Source organism: Hippopotamus amphibius, chromosome 3 (assembly GCF_030028045.1).
Source record: "Hippopotamus amphibius kiboko isolate mHipAmp2 chromosome 3, mHipAmp2.hap2, whole genome shotgun sequence".
NCBI lineage: Eukaryota > Metazoa > Chordata > Mammalia > Artiodactyla > Hippopotamidae > Hippopotamus > Hippopotamus amphibius.
In genome coordinates this window covers 126,479,184-126,496,121 of record NC_080188.1, presented here as the reverse complement: position 1 = coordinate 126,496,121, position 16,938 = coordinate 126,479,184, and the positions used below count along the sequence as shown (strand labels likewise).

Genomic DNA, 16,938 nt, shown 5'->3' with positions numbered 1-16,938 from the left:
ATTAATATACGATATTTGTTTTTCTCTTTCTGACTCACTTCACTCTGTATGAGAGTCTCTAGGTCCATCCATGTCTCTACAAATGTCCCAGTTTCATTCCTTTTTACAGCTGAGTAATATTCCATTGTATATATGTACCATATCTTCTTTATCGATTCATCCGTTGTTGGACATTTAGGTTGCTTCCATCGTCATGGATTTTAAACAGATAAGTTCAGGGTCCAGGACAGCAAGTGGCAGCTACTACCTCCTCCTGTTTGTCATTCCTGTCACTATCTGGGGATGGGGATGAGGGGTGTGGGTGGGCCTGAGGGGACAGAAAGGTAGCAGGGTTGTCATCTCAGACAGAGCAAGGCTGGAGGCTAAGGGCTGGACAGGGGTGTTAACGCTTGTTACTCTGCCTTGGGTTTTGGTTTCTTTGGTTTTTTTTAAATATAAGTTTATTTATTTTTTTATTTATTTACGTATTTATTTACTGGCTGTGTTGGGTCTTTGTTGCTGCACACAGGCTTTCTCTAGTCGTGGCGAGCAGGGGCTACTCTTCTTTGCAGTGTGCGGGCTCCTCATTGCCGTGGTTTCTCTTGTTGTGGAGCACAGGCTCTAGGCGTGCAGGCTTCAGTAGTCATGGCACATGGGCTCAATAACTGTGGCTCACAGGCTCTAAAGCACAGGTTCAATAGTTGTGGCGTACGGGCTTAGTTGCTCCGCGGCATGTGGGATCTTCCTGGAGCAGGGATCAAACCCTTGTCCCCTGCGTTGGCAGGCAGATTCTTAACCACTGTGCCACCTAGGAAGCCCTCTGCCTGGGTTTTAAGTGGTCCGTGGGCTAGGGAGATCCCACATGGGCCTGCAGGCTGGAAACCAGCACCAAAGACTAGAGAAGGGCGAGAAAAGAACTGGCTTTCTCAGGCTTCCATGGGGATGGGAGCGAGGGGACGGGATTAACTCATTCCTGTGCTCACCACGTCATTTCTTCATTCATTAGGAATTTTCCTAAAGCTGTGAGGTCCCATTTTGCTGCACACCACTCCCCACCAGCTAGTAAGCCAGGGGACTTCTCTATTTGGAATAAAGAGCAATACTGCCTTTATTAAAATGCAGTAGACAGACCATCCCCAGAGGGGTACATGGCTTCATGATTCTAAATCCCAGTCATGTGTCCCAAGCTAGTTTTGGCTGTGTGTGACCTAAGACTAAGGCCCCACGTCAGCCCTCAGAGCTGGAGGTTTAAAATAACAGCTTTATTGAGGTATAATTCACATACCATAAAATTCACAATTTTAAAGTGTACAATTCAGGACTTCCCTGGTGACACAGCAGTTAAGAATCTGCTGGCCAATGCAGAGGACATGGGTTTGAGCCCTGGTCCAGGAGGATCCCACGTGCCACGGAGCAACTAAGCCAGTGTGCCACAACTACTAAGCCCATGCGCCACAACCACTGAAGTCCGTGTGCCTAGAGCCCGTGCTCCGCAATGAAAAGTGGCCCCCACTCGGTGCAACTAGAGAAAGCCCACTTGCAGCAACTAAGACCCAACACAGACATAAATAAATAGTGTACAATTCAGTGGTTTTTCATGTATTTGCATAATTGTGCAACCATCACCACTGTCTAATTTCAGAGCATTTTCATCACCCCAGAAAAAAACCCATACCCATTAGTAGTCACTCCCCCATTCCCCTTTCCCCTGGCAAACACTAATCTAGTTTGTCTTTCAGATTTGCCTATTCTGGTTGTGTCATATAAATGGAATATGTGGCCTTTTGTGTCTGGCTTCTTTCAATTAGTGTAATATTTTCAAGATTCATCCATGTTGTACCACATATCAGTACTTCATTCCTTTTTTAAAAAAAATAATTTATTTCTTGGCTGAGTTGGGTCTTCGTTGCTGCATACAGGCTTTTCCCTAGTTGCAGAGAGCAGGGGCTACGCTTCCTTGCAGTGCGAGGGCTTCTTATTGTGGTGGCTTCTCTTGTTGTGGAGCGTGGGCTTCTAGGTGCACGGGCTGCCGTAGTTGTGGCACTCCGGCTCAGCAGTTGTGACTCATGGGCTTTAGAGCGCAGGCTCAGTAGTTGTGGGGCACGGGCTTAGTTGCTCCGTGGCATGTGGGATCCTCCCTGACCAGGGCTGGAACCAGTGTGCCCTGCATTGGCCGGCAAATTCTCAACCACTGTGCCACCAGGGAAGTCTCCTTCATTCCTTTCTGTGGCTGAATAATATTCCATCGTATTACCATTTTTTGTTTAATCCTTTCATCAATTGATGAACGTTAGATTAGTTTTATACTTTGGTTCTTATCAATGGTGTTGCTATGAACATTGTGTACAGATGTGTGTGTGTGTGTGTGTGTGTGTGTGTGTGTGTACATACGTTTTGAATCCCCCTGGGTATATACCTAGGCGTGAAATCGCTGGGTCATAGGGTAACAGGTTTTTGAGGACCTGCCAGACTGTTTTCCACTGCGATGGCCCATCTTACATTCTCACCCACAGTGTATGAGGGTTCTAATTTCTCCACATCCTCCGCAGCACTTGTTACTGTCTATCTTTTTGGTTTTAAAGAACTATTATTTTTAGCACCCCCACCCCCAGCCCTGGGGTGGGGTAGTGGTGCTGAGAAGGATTGGGGGGTGGGGAGGTGCTCTCCAGTTCACACTGAACCCGGAAGGCTCACCCCAGGACCCACTGGTATGTCCTCCCCTACTCACACCCTCTCCCCGGGCAGGGCTGCTAAGGGGGCGACCGTGAGGATAAACAGGGGTGGGAAAGAGAACCGAGGGCTAGGCAGTTCCCATATGCTGTCTGCCTCCAGGCGGGGGATCCCTGGACACGCAGCCCTTTCCCGTCTGGCCCCGCCCTGAGACGTGGGCAGGGCAAGACCCCGCCCCTTCCTGGGAGCCAGCTCCGCCCAAACTCCTCCCCTTCAGGCTCTCCCTCTGCTTGCGAGAGAAGGCAGAAACCCGGGGACTGGGGGCGGGGTGTGTGTCTGTGTTGGGGAGTGGGGAGGGGGACGCTGGTAGGAGGTTGGCCAGGAAGGCGATGTCACCGCACCCTGGCGTCCTTGCACGCCCGAGTTCAGCCCTGCCCGTCTTCTCAGGGGCTTCCATTCATTCCGGGCCAAAAGTGCACTGCCGCCCCCGCCCCAAACTGATGTAGCCTCGCGGACTGAGGACTCGGAGGAGGCCGTTCTGGAGTGAAGGGACCACCTGGCTGAAGGCAGCCCTGGGGATGGAGGGGAGAAGGGACCGAGATGGGACAGTTTTGAACCTGGGAGCGTCACTTCTTAGGGGGAGGGTCTAGGGCGCACCCTGGACGAAGTTCTGGTATTTCCATAGTGACTGTCCGGGTGCACAGAATAAGATTCTGGAGGGTGCAGGGTGAGGATCTGGAAGTCCCAGGATTAGGTGGGGTCTAGGTGCCCAGGTTGACATTCTGGGAGGCGCAGAAAGAGTCTGGGGCCTGGACATGAAGATGATGGTGCACAGGGATTCTGGGGGCGCAGATTAGGTAGGGTCTAGGTGCGCAGGGAGACATTTTGGCGTGCGCAAAGGGAAAGCCTGGGTGCTCCTAAGTGAGTCGGGGTCCTGGCATCAAGGCCAATGCCCCTAGGATCGAGAGCTAGGGGACCCTGGCCCGGCGCCGGGAGGCGGCCCGGGGCGGCGCCGCGGGGGACCGGGTGGGGGCCTGCGGCCGGCCGGGGGCGGAGAAGCGGGGGGTCGGGGTCCCTCCCCCTGGCGCGGGCTCAGGAATCCGCTGAGGGGCGGGCGGAGGCGCCGGGGTGGGCCGCGCCGCGGCGGGCGGGCGGGCGGGGGGCGCTTCCTGGGGCCGCGCGTCCAGGGAGCTGCGCCGTCCGCCTGTCCGTCTGCCGCAGGCACTGCCGAAGCCAACCGAGCCGCCGGAGCCGCGGGCCGCGGGGCAGTCGCGGGCCCAAGTGAGTGGCCGTCCACGGGGGGAGGGCGCGAGCCAGAGTCTCGGCCGAGTCGCGTCAGCAAGGAGCCGAGAGGCCCGCGCTCCTCGGCCGGAGCCACTGGGGGACCGGGAGGGGGCGGGGCGGCCCCGGGCTGGTGGGCCCTGAACCCCGGCCTGCGTGAGGAGGCGGCCCTCGGCCCTGGGAGGCTCCGGGGCCCCGAGCACGATCCCGGGCGGGAGGCGGCGGGGGCCAAGGCTCTGAGTCCTGGTGCAGGGAAGGGGGGGTTGCTGTGGAAAAGGCGCCCTGACCCCCACCCACCACCTCCCAGCCCCAGGATGCTCCCCTTCGCCTCCTGCCTCCCCGGGTCTCTACTGCTCTGGGCGCTGCTGCTGTTGCTCTTGGGGGCAGCGTCTCCCCAGGATTCCGAGGAGCCCGACAGCTACACGGTGGGGACAGTGGGGCCACTGGCCTGGGCTGGGCTGGGCAGGGACACCGAGACCAGGATCTTGGGGTGGCTGCTGCTGGGGAAGATTCTCCCCTCCCCTGGTTGGTGGAGCAGCTGGGGCCATTGTTTGAAGCAGGCGGGGAGGGTGGCCAGACTTGGGCCCTGGTCTTGGCCTGGTCAGTTAGAGGGGACCGGGGGTGACCAGTGGCCACCTCTGGTCCCCTCGTAGGAATGCACAGATGGCTATGAGTGGGACCCCGACAGCCAGCACTGCCGGGGTGAGTATGCTTGGGGGACTGACCCACCCCCGAGAAAGGGAAAGGGGATTGCAACTCCAGCTCCAAGAGCTGATGCAGGAGCCCAGTGGCCTGCCTGCTGCCCAGCTCTGCCTGGTTGCGGCCAGCTCTGGTTCTCAGGGCACGAGCTTGGCTGGGGTGGAGAAGCCATCTAGGCCTCTCCCTCTCAGAGAAACCCAGGACCTCCCCCCGCCCCCTGCCCAGGAGTCTAGAGAGCAACAGGGCACTGCCCAGAGGACCGGTTCCGGATATCTCCTCTAATCATTTTTCTATCCAGCTTGTCCCATCACGGCCTGGGAAAGCAGTGCCTAGGGGGATGCATAAGGAGGCCCGCACATCACTCTTAGGTTGAGTCAGGGCCAGGGCTCTGGCGAGGGATAGCGACCCTCTTGGGGTCAAGAGAATGGGGGTGACTGTGGGAACAGCTGCCCCACCATCAGCCCTGGCAGGGCCTGGGAAGGGGTCCCAGGCAGGCAGCCTTAGCTTGTTGAGTAGAGAGGGAAGGCCCTGTCTGGGTCACACAGCTTAGAGAAGACTGAGCTGGGCTCCTGCCTCGCACCACCGCCACGGCTGGCCCAGGAGACTGGCTGTGACCAGCAGACCCCTCTCTGCAGATGTCAATGAGTGCCTGACCATCCCTGAAGCCTGCAAGGGGGAAATGAAATGTATCAACCACTATGGGGGCTACTTGTGCCTGCCCCGCTCGGCTGCTGTCATCAATGACCTGCATGGCGAGGGACCACCACCACCAGTGCCCCCTGCTGAACACCCCAACCCCTGCCTCCCTGGCTATGAGCCCGATGAGCAGGAGAGCTGCGTGGGTAAGTAAGGGTCACCCTGACGCAGAGGCTTCCAATCCTTCTACCAAGCGTCTACCACTGCATCTTAAAAACACACCTCATGTTCCTCCCTTGTTCAGAAGCCTCCTCAGGGCCACTAGGATAACATCCAGACCCTTGTTCAGGTCCTCACTTTGTCTGTCCAGCTCCTGTCCCACTGCCTAGCCAGCCTCTGAGACCCTCACCTTGATTTCTAGAGACACACTGCAAGAGCTCTGCCTCTCAGCCTCTGCCCCTGCCCCTTCCTCGTCTGCACCCCACCCCTAGGTGGCATGGGCCTTGGAGGAAGACCCAGGAATCAATGCTCCTGGGAATATGGGCAGGGCCTCATCCTATGCTTCCGTGGCATGGGGTCTCCCAGTGTAGGAGTGCCTTTCTCATTGGCTCTGGGCTGGTAGACTCTTGTCTGTGCTATTGGGTGGGTCCCCGTGTTCCTATTTTGGGGGTGTCAGTCACCCACACACCCATGTGAGTGGTACCCGACCTGTATGCTCCCATACTGAGGTGTCTGTCATGTTGGGGGGCATATAGGCTCCCAGGCGGGGGCTGAGTGGTGTCTCCTACAGACGTGGACGAGTGTGCCCAGGCCCTGCACGACTGCCGCCCCAGCCAGGACTGCCATAACCTGCCTGGCTCCTACCAGTGTACCTGCCCTGACGGCTACCGCAAGATTGGGCCCGAGTGTGTAGGTGAGTCTGCGGTGTGGCCTCTCTAGTTCCTGCTCTGTGCCCGTGGCCTGGCTCTCACCCTAGCACCTGACCCCCATTCCAACCCACCCCCAGGTTTCACCCCAGTCCCCTGCCACCTCTGCCTTACTGTCCCCAGACACAGGACTGTATACATGTATGTGTGAGTTCTGGCTGATCTGGCCCGGCCCAGCCCCCCAGACACAGGCAAGATGACGGGTGAAGAGGCCGAGTCCCAGCTGGCTTGGGCCGCACCTGACTTCTGCCCTGTGCTGTCCTTCCGCTGCCTCCATCCCAGATATAGACGAGTGTCGCTACCGCTACTGCCAGCACCGCTGCGTGAATCTGCCTGGCTCCTTTCGCTGCCAGTGCGAGCCGGGCTTCCAGCTGGGGCCCAACAACCGCTCCTGTGTGGGTGAGGCTGGACTGGGCCAGGCTCCTGGGTCCTGCACAGGGTGGTGTAGGGTCGGGGAGCTCCCTTCCTGATCAGCCCAGGGGGCAGTGGGGGCCCGGGGCTGCTCCTCGGCTTTCACCCCTCCCCCATCTTTCTGGCATCCCCCAGATGTGAACGAATGTGACATGGGGGCTCCGTGTGAGCAGCGCTGCTTCAACTCCTATGGCACCTTCCTGTGTCGCTGCCACCAGGGCTATGAGCTGCACCGGGACGGCTTCTCCTGCAGTGGTGAGAGCTCCACCCCGCCACGTGTCCCTCCATGGGTCCCCCAAGCCCTGCGTCATGCTGTGCGCCCTGCCACACAGCCCTCCATTCGATGCCTCCATATCCCTTCCACCCTGCACCCGCGTGCCTCCCGTGTACTCCACCCCAGCTGGTGGCAGGGCACCTGCAGAGCTGCCCACCAGAACTCCCAGCCTGGTGGGGAAGGCACAGAGGGGAGCAGTTAGGTCCCCAGTGAAGCTCAGTAGGGAGACTGAGGGAAGATGTAGGTGCCCCCTTTCCTGGGAGTCAGGCTGATGTACATGCGACTCCTGCACCAGGACAAGTCACTCTTCTCTTTGAGTCTACTTCTTCTTTTGTAGAATGGGTTGTCTCAAGAATTGAGTGAGAAAAATGACAACAGACAGATTTTATCAAGTCCCAAGCAGCAATGCTTTAAAGTGAGTTAGCATTTACTGAGAACCTGCCCTGTGCAGTGCGCTTTCCTCACATACTTGGCCTTATTTAATCCTGCCAACAATCCTATGCTGTGAATAAGACTTTTTCCTCCTCTGCAAATTGACATTAATACCTCCCTCAAGTTTTGTTGGGAGGATTACAAAAAATAAGATAAAATACTTCATTGAAGAGAGGTTGAGTGACTTGCCCAATGGGGCCAGGGCTCTGTCTCACTCCATGTCAACTGGCCACGTACCCTGTTTCTGTTATGCTTTGTGCTTTGCTGCCGAGTAAGGTTGGTATGTGGCTCGGTGCCGGGCAGCATAAGGGGCACAGCGGAGAAAACCTGGCTCCTGCCTGTGCTGCTCACAGCTGGCAGGAGGTGACTGTGTGCTTGGGTGGATTGTAGGTTGCAGGATTCAGGCAAAGTACTGAAACCCAGAGCAGGCTGGGAGGCTTCATGGGCTCCTCCAGTCTAAGCCACTCATTTTATTGACAGGGAAACTGAGGTTCCCCAAACTCAGTCAGTAGGATTTAAAGCCAAACTTCTAGATTCCCAGTCCTCTCATTTAGTATCATCTTACAGCCCTGTGGTAAAGAGAGATCTATGAGCTGGGCAGTCGTTCTTGCCTCCTTTTTTTTTTTGGCCACGTTACTTGTGGGATCTTAGTTCCCCAACCAGGAATCGAACTCGTGCCCCCTGCAGTGGAAGTACGGTCCTTAACCACTGGACCGCCAGGGAGGTCCCCTGGGCAGTCCTTTCTTGAACCCTCTGTCCCCTATTGAGCTCCACAGGGCTTGTCTCTTCTGCTTCTTCCTACACTGAGCCTAACCTGGGGCCGGGCTTGCTCGATGAGATGAGCGTGTGTGGGGCTGAGCTGGGAGGACTGCCGAGGCCCAGTCCTCAGCCCCACCCTCCCTAGATATCGATGAGTGCAGCTACTCCAGTTACCTCTGCCAGTACCGCTGTGTCAACGAGCCAGGCCGCTTCTCCTGCCACTGCCCGCAGGGCTACCAGCTGCTGGCCACGCGCCTGTGCCAAGGTACCAGTTGCCCCAGTGGAATGGGCAGGGTGGTGTGAGGGGCTGGTGGCCTGGTATCTGGGTTCCAGCCCCTCTCCCCCGGAATAGACATTGATGAGTGTGAGTCGGGTGCGCACCAGTGTTCTGAGGCCCAAACCTGTGTCAACTTCCACGGGGGCTACCGCTGCGTGGACACCAACCGCTGTGTGGAGCCCTATGTCCAGGTGTCAGACAAGTGAGTCAATGCCAGGCCGTGGCAGAAACTACAACTCCCAGAGAGCTCTGTGGCTGTCTGGTACCTATTTGGGCGGGCGAGTGCTAAGGGCTGATGGGAGTTGTAGTCTTTCATGATTAAACCACACATGCTGTTGTGGGAGGATCCTTTTGGGATCCCTAATTTTGAGGGTGGGCCAGCTTTAGAGGATGGGCTAGGACCTTATTCATGTCCCCATCTTGGGGTCTCCAGTCGCTGCCTCTGTCCGGCCTCCAACCCCCTGTGCCGGGAGCAGCCCTCGTCCATCGTGCACCGCTACATGAGCATCACCTCGGAGCGGAGCGTACCCGCTGATGTGTTCCAAATCCAAGCGACCTCCGTCTACCCTGGAGCCTACAATGCCTTTCAGATCCGTGCTGGAAACTCACAGGGAGACTTCTACATTAGGGTAAGGCTTTCCCCTAACCCCACCCCTTAACTGACTTGCATAATCCAAAACTGAGTTCCAGGAAACCTTAAGTGGGAGACTCAACTATGCCACCACGTCCCGCCTCTTCTCTCAAAGTCCCGCCTCCCCCAGGGTCAGAATTTCTGTAGAAAGGTAGGAGTGTTCTAAATCCTCTTGGTACAAACTACAGATTGTTAACTATGATTCTAACAAGGCACCTGGACACTGGGGTTTGAGTCCCTGTACTAGTCTGTGTATCTGGCTTCAACTCCTTCACCCTTAGGACAAGGGACTGGCATGAGAGGCCAGAGGTAACAGACATAGCAGAGTCTGGGAAGGGCAAGCAAGTGGAGCTGGGTGTTGAAGAAAGAGGCTGCAGGGGCCTGGGGTTTGAGAATCCAGCTCTCTGCTGGTGGAGCTGGGAGAAGGGAGGGGTCCAGGTGTGACTCAGTGAGAGGGGTGTCTAAGGGTCTGTCTGGTACCAGTGCTGGTTTTCTCTTTCTGGAATTGAGTGCTTTGAAGGGGAGTCTGCCTGCTCCAGGTCACCAAAGGCCCCACTGCTCCCAAGAGTCTCACACCTGGCCTTGAATCAGTTGACCGTGGTTAGACAAAAGAACTAGCTGGGGGCTTCCTGGGTGGCGCAGTGGTTAAGAGTCCGCCTGCCAATGCAGAGATCACGGGTTCGATCCTAGCTCCAGGAAGATCCCACATGCCGCGGAGCAACTAAAGCCCACGTGCCCGCCAAAAAAAAAAAAAAAAAAAAAACACTAGCTGGAAAGGGTGGGAAGAGCACCAGTGGGATATTTCTGAGTTCAGGAGCCTGGGTGCGGATATCAAGGGAGTCACAGAGCTGGATCAGAGCCTGGGGTCACAGGCTGGCCAGGGCTCTCTCCACTTCACAGCCAACTGGTTGTGGGTACCAACTCAGGGCAGGGAGGTGATGCTGGGGTAGTGCCCTGGTGTGTAGACTGACACAATCTACATGTCCCCCCACCCACTGTACCCTGCAGCAAATCAACAATGTCAGCGCCATGCTGGTCCTCGCGCGGCCTGTGACAGGCCCCCGGGAGTACGTGCTGGACCTCGAGATGGTCACCATGAACTCCCTCATGAGCTACCGGGCCAGCTCTGTACTGAGACTCACCGTCTTCGTGGGGGCCTACACCTTCTGAGGAGTGCGTGGGGGAGCCCGCAGGGAGGGGGAGGTTCCCTGTAGCCGAGAAGCCTGGGGCTCAGGGATGACTGTTCTGCTAAAAGGGAAGACGCTGTTGTGAAGGGTAGAGAGAGAAAGGCAATAAAGGGAGAAAGAAGGAGTCCTGGTGGCTGAGGTGGGTGGGTCACACTGCAGTGAACCCCAGAGCGGGGAAAGGCCAGACTCGTGGGAGGCGGGCCACGTCCACCTATAGGCGGGGGTGGCTCTGCCCAGGCTGAAGGACCCCATCGACAGGAGCTGGGAGCTGTATCCCCAAGACTGGAACTGGCCTATATACCATGGACATCAGAATCACCCTGAGGAAGGGGGAGGTAGTGAGGCTGCAGACTCCAGGCCCCAGCCCAGAAACGTGGGCGTGGCCGGTCTGCAGCGGGCCTGGATGATCGATCCTGCCCTAGACAGTGCCAGGAGGCCCTGGGTTTCAATCCTAGCTTGGCCTCAAAGTATCAATTTGGAGAAATCCTAGTAGCTCCCTGAGCCTCAGTGTTCCAGTCCATAAAAGAGGCAAGTGGACTGTTAGCGCTTTATAAACTTTTCTTTTCCAAGCTACAGAACTTCTTCTCAAAGGAAATTTTATTTGATCAGAGAACTCTGATGACATAAACTAGATTCAAAGTTGCAATGCCTCCCTGACTCCATCTCCTGGCAGTCTCAGTGCCCTGCCAGGGAACCCCAAGTTTAAAACCTGGACTCGATGGGTCTCTCCAGTTCCTCCTTGGATATCTTATAAGACCCCTGTGGCCTGGCATCTCCTCCTAACACATAAAGCTGCAAAGACTTAAGATTTTTATTGTAGCCCAAAGATTCTGGTTAAAAGGGTGGGTAGCCTTGGAAGATGGGGGTGGGGCTCTGTCTCGTGGCATAGCTCAGGTCAGGGGGCCAGAGCTGCAGTAGAGCTGTGACAAGGTCCTGCTCAGAGCCGGCCCCAGATTCCTACACAAAGAGACAGGCAGGTAAGGGTCAGGCCCTGGGCAAGGGTAACCGCACCCCTGCTCCCTCCAGGCTCTGTCTCCTGCCCTCACCTCTGCAGCGGCCCACACTTGACGGTGCTCAGCAGTGTTTCCTGTTCCTTCGGGGTGGCACAGGCGTCATAGGCGGCCAGTAGGCTGAGGGTGGCGTGGGGAGTTTGAGTTTCTAAGTCCTAGCAACGGCTGACTACTGGCCCACTCTGAATGGCTCGGGCCAGCGTCAGGGGAGATAGGCCGGAAGGGGCTGGCATGGGTTAGAGGAGTCAGGACCACGGCCCCACTTCCTGAACTCTGGCCTTCAAGGCCCTGCTCCATCCTGCTCACCCTCCTTTCATGCTCCTGCAAATGTTTTCCAAGTATGGCTGTTCTTGACCCAGTCTTTGTGGCCCACCCACTCCTCCAGGAAGCCTTCTCTGCTGTACCAGGTACAGTAAGTTCCCTACATACGAACCTTCAAGTTGTGAACTTTCAAAGATGCGAATGTGCATTCGCATGTCCAGTCATGTAAGTTAGTTCACATGTCTGGTGTACATTGTCACATGCGTGCATCCTCTACAAGTGGTTGTGCTTTTGTGTGCTTTACTGTACGGTACTGTACAGGACAGTAGTACAGTATCTTTATGTCAAGCCCAGGATGTCTGGAAGCAAGTGTAAAAGCAGCAGTGTGTAGCTGATTGTGTTAGTTGGGTACCTATATTAACTCTGTTGGATTTACGAACAAATTGGACTTAAACGTGCTCTCAGAATGGAAGTCGTTTGTATGGAGGGGACTTACTGTAGAGTGTCTCCCTCCTCCCAATGCTGGAGATTCTGTCTGGTCTCGGCTGGCTCTGTCTTCCTCAACACCTGACCTCCATGAACTCCTCAGGTGTCAGCTGGGTCTGTCCAGCCCTCACAGAGCCAGACCCACCCGCAAGGCAGGCAGGGAGGACGGGGGCCGAGGACGGGGCTCTGTGGGGGCCTACCTGGCAGGGGTGCTGTACCGCTCCACCAAGGCTGCTGCCTTCTCACCGCTCACTCCGCGCACCTGCATCAGCTGCCTGGCAAACACCTCCCGCACAGACTGGGCCTGGGGTCGGGGCAGGACCTTGTCAGGAGTGGCCTGGGGCCAGACTGCGTGAGGAGGAGCTGGGCAGGGGCGATACCTTGTTTTTAATGGCTCCCGCGTTGAAGTCGTTGAAGGTGAGCAGTGAGCAAAGAGGGTTTGGGGAGGGCCCAGCCTTTGATTCAGGGTCCCCTGGAGTCCCCCAGGGGCGACTGTGGAGGGTGCGACCCTGAGGGAAGAGGGGACTGAGGCCAGGCCAGAGCTCTAGGGCACGACCCCCAGCCAGGCCTTGCCCCATCCCGGGCCTCAGTGGGCCAGCCTGAGAAGCAGGCATCTCACTCGCCTCGCCTTCCTCGAGGGAGCACTGGACACAACGAAAGGGCCTGTGCTGGAGGGATGCACCTCCTCACCTGGTAGAGTCTTTGCAGGCCCCTCGTCAACAGGGCCAGGTAGGCAGCTGACTCCTTAATGTCCGCTGTGCGCTTCACAAAGAAGCCATCGATGACCTGGGGAAGAGGATCCAAGGGCGGGGGAGTGGCTCCTGAGAGGAGCCACGGACCACAGGGTCCCTGCCAGCCTGGCCCTGCCCTCCTGGCTCACCTGCGTGTTGGTGACAGCCTGCCGCAGTGTGCTCTCGGGAAGGCTGAGGCTATGCACCGAGCCACACTCCTCCACCAGGTATACCCGGTGCCCCAGGCCGCAGCGCTTCAGCCGGAACTGGGCAGACAGATGGGGGGTGTGGGGGGTCAGGCCTGGATGCCCAAGTGCTAAGTGTCCATCATGTCACCCTCAAAATTGTCACGAGACCTGGTCCCACCAATTCGCCTCCTCATCCTCCCCAGCTTCTCCACCTGCCTCAGAGTGGCCTCCACGCCTTTGCTCACGCTGCTACTCTCGCACGGAGAGCCCTGCCACCGTCTGAGGATGCCCATTCTTCAAGCCTCGTTTGGCCTGTACGTGGCCTGACTATGGGATCAGCCCAGCAGCCAGCACCGAGACACAGCCACTGTGATTCCACTCTAGGAGGGAGTGGGTGAGCCTCGTTTACCCTGGACCACAGAGGCTCTAGAGGTCCTTCACACACTTCTCAGCCCTGTCCAGAGATCCTGCACACCTACTGTGCGCCTGGAGGGGCCCGAGGGGGTCTGATCTCAGGGATGTCCTGGAGCAGCTCTAGAGAGAGTATGGCTGGAGGTGTGGGAGCTCAGCCTGGACATCACCCAGAAGTGCCCCTGCGTGGCCAGGGGGCAGGGAGGGTGGAGAAGCCAGTAAAAGAACCTTCTGCTCCCGGAAGCGACCGTCAATGATGCTGCTGCACAGGTCATCCAGCCGCTTTCGCTCCACGATGTGGTCCAGAACTAGTTCTCCAGGTTGTGCTGCCGAGAGGCCAAGAGGTTTCCGTTGGCTCGTGTCCCCTCACCCGCCAGGCCCTGCCTCTGACCCCTACCTACCTGTCCATGCCCCTTACCCGGGTCTCTGGGACGGGTCTCTTGTGCCACCCACACGAAGTCCCCAACGTGCAGCTTGCGCACTGTGTGAGTCACGTGCAGCCGCTGCAGCTCTCGAAGCAGCTCTGGCCTGTGTCCCGCTCTGGAGTGGCACAGTGGGAGGCCTGAGTCAGGGCAGGCCAGGGCCACCCCCGCATCCTCTCCCTCACCTCCCCGCACTGCACTCACCCCTTGGTCTCGCCAACGTCCACACACAACAGCACCTTGTACTCTCCAGGCCCCAGCTCCAGGAGTGGCTGCTGGACGCTCCCTTCACTGGTGCCACTATCGGGGAGGGGGTAGGAGCTGGCGTGTGTGAGGCTGGGGCTGCTTTTCCCCTAACCCCTAGGAGGTGGGGCAGCCACAGCTCAACTGGAGCTGATGGAAATAGGGTGGGGTCTTGGCCTCCTTTCGGAGACCCCTCCCGCTCCCCTGTTCTTCCCCTCTCCCCTCCTCCTCACAGCTCAGCTGAGGCCGCTCCTGGCATTTCAGGCTCCTCCCCAGGGGGCTCCTCTGGCCCGCTGCCCACATTCAGCAAGCTCAGGCCCTCCAACTCAACCAGCTTCTGGGCCAGCTCCAGACCCGCTGGGGTCAGTGAGTACCTGGTGGGTGGAGAAGAACACAGATCTCCCTTCTTCACTCATACTTGGCAGGCTCTCCTGCCTGCCCCCAGCTAGGCAGGCCTCACCAGCCTTGGCGACCCTTCACAAACAAGTTCAGTGGCTCCCCAACCCCCCTCCTGCTGGCCGTGTTCTCGCCCCTCAGATCAGCTTCCTCTGGACCTGCCCAGGGCCATTCCTCAGGTCAGCAACAAGTAGACTGTAGGGCCACCCTCAGCACATCATGCCTGCTCTCCCGCCCTGCCTCCTGCATCCCATGTGGTTCACCTCACCTAGCTGGCTGGTGTGTCCTGAGGACCAGGTTCCTGCGGAGGAGGGAGCGGAGGGCTGGCCAGGGCCGAGCACTTCCAGGGGCCACCTATTCATAAGGGAGGAGACCCTCAGAGAGCTCCCAGGGCAACCATGTGCCCGCTCCCTTGCCCCACACCACCGCTCGCTCCCAAGAAGGGCAGCCTGCGGTGGGCTCAGGGTCACTTGGCTCTCTCCCTCCCCTTCTCAGTGCTCACCCTGGGAGCCTTCTGGGCACAGCTCTGCAGCAGCTCCTCCTTAGTTAGGAAGCCATGGCTGCTAGGATTCTGTAACCAAGGCAGAAATGTAACCAACGTAGGTTCAGTGCCTGGGAAGCCTCGGCAGAAAGGCCCATGGCCTCAGTTCCCCTGACTCCCAGTTTGGGTAGGCACTCACCAGGTGTTCCCTGTACAGCAGCAGCAGTACTGCTCGAGCTCCAGAGTGCCGAGCGGGCCAGTAGCTGCCAGAGCCTCCTGCTTTGAGCTGGGTTGGAACCTGAAAGGTACAGGGGCGCTTTGAACCCCAAAGCTAGCCAGCTGTTGTACACTGAATCTCTGGCAGAGCTGAGGTTCAGGTTCTACCTCAGCAGGCTAAATGTCCCCGGGCAAGTCACTCAGCTGCCTCTCTAGTTTCTGTATCTGTAAAGTGGACCGTGTGACAGCATGATCTCCTGCAAACTGGGGATGAGATGGCAGACAGTTTCAAGGGATGAGGGAGTGGTATGGAGGTGTAATCTGCCTGGTGCAGCCTCACTTCTAGCACAGGACAGAGAAAGTAAAGCAAAAAGACTCAACAGCAAATGCCAGAACTTACTGGGCTTGGACCCCATAATAGCCTGATCATGGGACTCTCTCAACTGACTCTATTATAATTCACTACCCACATCTACAGATAAGAAGACTAACCTTCATACAGAAAAAGTCGTTTGTCCAGAGCTAAGTGTTACCGGTGAGATTTGAACCCAGCCCAACTAAGTCCCCCAAGCTAGAAAATCTTACTCTTGGTGCTCCCGCTTTCCTGTCTACTCCCCCTGCCCCCTCCTCACTGGCATGGAAGGGTCCTGAACTTCAGAAGGTGGCCTTTCCGGGGCGGGACTCTTCGCTCCAGATGGTGAACACAGAGCATGGTCATCTGTAGGAGTAGAAGAGAGTCAATCCCGGACCCTGGAATCCAGCAGGCAGGATAGTCTCGGACACGGCCAGCTCAAGTGGTTGGTGAGGGCGGTGAGGCTCTGAAAGTCAGCCACTAGCCCCAGGTGGAAAAACAACTCGGACAGGAGTAGGGAGCTTGAGGCCAAAGCATCCCAGGAGATTACAGAAGCTGCATCGGGGGGAGGCTCCGGGGACCACCCACCCCTGCTCCCAGCGCTCACCGCCTGATGCTTTGTGCTGCTGAAGCCGCTGGTCCAGCATCCGGCAGAGCCCGTCTCCGAAGTGCTGTAGGATCTTAGCTTCCTTACCGCTGCGCAGGGGCAGTGGGTACCGCCGGAGGGAGCGCAGCGCCTGGCGGAGGTAGGGGTACAGTACCGGGTCAGGGTGGGCCTGGCTGTTTGGCCAGGCCCGCACCTGTCCCCCATCAGGCCCGGCCAGAACCCACCTTCTGAAACACGAATTGCGTGCGGCGCCCTCTGCTGGCTGCCTCGTCCCGCCACTCGGTCAGCCAGCGTACGAAAAGCGGGTTGGGGCAAACGGGCAGCGGGCGTTTCCGGCCCAGGCGGACCGACGCGGCCATGAGCCCCAGGGCGGGCCCTCTGGCGCCCCACGCCGGCAACACTGAGATGCCGCTAGTTCTGGAGACGGGATTCGAACACCTGGTTCGCGCGGAGGAGGGCGGGACCTCTCCAATCACGTGGTCTACAGGGGCACTAACCAGAGGATTGCCTTCTGCTGCCCTCCCCGCCCCCGTACTACTCTAAGTGGCTGGTGCCGAGCGCTGTCTCTACCGCCTTTCGCCCTCCCGCGGCTCCGGGACAGGACCCGACTTTGGGACGCGCCCGCCCCTCCCCACTAGGCCTTGACCCGCCCCTTCCTCCCACCCCAGATTCGAGAGCGGGGTGGATCCTCCTTGTGCAGGAGAGAGGAAGGTGGACAGCGCCTCCCCGTGGCTGGGAGGTCTGGCTGGGGCGACACACACCGCGGAACCTAAAGCTGTCAGTCTCAGAGGAGCTCTAGAGGAGGAAGGTGTAGAGACTTGGTCTTATGAAAAGCCCTTGGGGTGGGGGAACAAATGGGTTGCAGGTAGTTTTGTAGGAGGGACATTAGGAATGGGTACAGGGGATGAGGACACAAAGGTAAGGCGGGAGGAGCTGAAAGACCCGCCGAGGAAATGGTGATCCCGAGCTGGG

At 57.9% G+C, this 16,938-nt stretch overlaps 2 protein-coding genes across 5 annotated transcripts; one reads left to right on the top strand and one right to left on the bottom strand.

Moving 5' to 3' along the window:
* Window positions 1-3,804: 3,804 nt before the first annotated feature.
* On the top strand, window positions 3,805-10,740 carry EFEMP2 (EGF containing fibulin extracellular matrix protein 2). Its single transcript, XM_057728434.1, has 11 exons — window positions 3,805-3,930; window positions 4,238-4,355; window positions 4,584-4,632; window positions 5,265-5,471; window positions 6,056-6,178; window positions 6,474-6,590; window positions 6,738-6,857; window positions 8,213-8,332; window positions 8,420-8,546; window positions 8,778-8,973; window positions 9,984-10,740. The coding sequence occupies exons 2-11, from the start codon at window positions 4,245-4,247 to the stop codon at window positions 10,143-10,145; spliced, it is 1,332 nt and encodes a 443-aa protein (XP_057584417.1). The 5' UTR covers window positions 3,805-3,930; window positions 4,238-4,244; the 3' UTR covers window positions 10,146-10,740.
* A 155-nt stretch (window positions 10,741-10,895) lies between these two features.
* MUS81 (MUS81 structure-specific endonuclease subunit) lies at window positions 10,896-16,589 on the bottom strand. Of its 4 annotated transcripts, XM_057728430.1 has the most exons (16): window positions 16,191-16,589; window positions 15,967-16,096; window positions 15,640-15,725; window positions 14,991-15,089; window positions 14,813-14,881; window positions 14,579-14,664; window positions 14,148-14,288; window positions 13,876-13,971; window positions 13,668-13,789; window positions 13,478-13,575; window positions 12,800-12,916; window positions 12,610-12,705; window positions 12,300-12,428; window positions 12,120-12,223; window positions 11,209-11,292; window positions 10,896-11,119 (listed from the first exon to the last, which is right to left on the bottom strand). In XM_057728430.1, the coding sequence occupies exons 1-16, from the start codon at window positions 16,323-16,325 to the stop codon at window positions 11,053-11,055; spliced, it is 1,659 nt and encodes a 552-aa protein (XP_057584413.1). In that variant the 5' UTR covers window positions 16,326-16,589; the 3' UTR covers window positions 10,896-11,052. The 4 variants fall into 4 exon arrangements, 3 of the variants coding, with proteins under 3 accessions (XP_057584413.1, XP_057584414.1, XP_057584415.1); XM_057728431.1 differs by lacking the exon at window positions 12,300-12,428; XM_057728432.1 differs by lacking the exon at window positions 14,148-14,288.
* Window positions 16,590-16,938: the final 349 nt, after the last annotated feature.

Excerpts from the sequence above, each read along its gene's own strand:
- MUS81 (XM_057728430.1), bottom strand. The coding sequence starts at position 16,325 with ATGGCCGCGTCGGTCCGCCTGGGCCGGAAACGCCCGCTGCCCGTTTGC. Across the intron at positions 14,289-14,578 it reads AGGACACACCAGCCAGCTAG|GTACTCACTGACCCCAGCGG; the intron begins GTGAGGTGAACC and ends TCCACCCACCAG. Across the intron at positions 11,293-12,119 it reads CGGTACAGCACCCCTGCCAG|CCTACTGGCCGCCTATGACG; the intron begins GTAGGCCCCCAC and ends CGCCACCCTCAG.
- EFEMP2 (XM_057728434.1), top strand. The coding sequence starts at position 4,245 with ATGCTCCCCTTCGCCTCCTGCCTCCCCGGGTCTCTACTGCTCTGGGCG. Across the intron at positions 5,472-6,055 it reads TGAGCAGGAGAGCTGCGTGG|ACGTGGACGAGTGTGCCCAG; the intron begins GTAAGTAAGGGT and ends TGTCTCCTACAG. Across the intron at positions 6,858-8,212 it reads GGACGGCTTCTCCTGCAGTG|ATATCGATGAGTGCAGCTAC; the intron begins GTGAGAGCTCCA and ends CACCCTCCCTAG.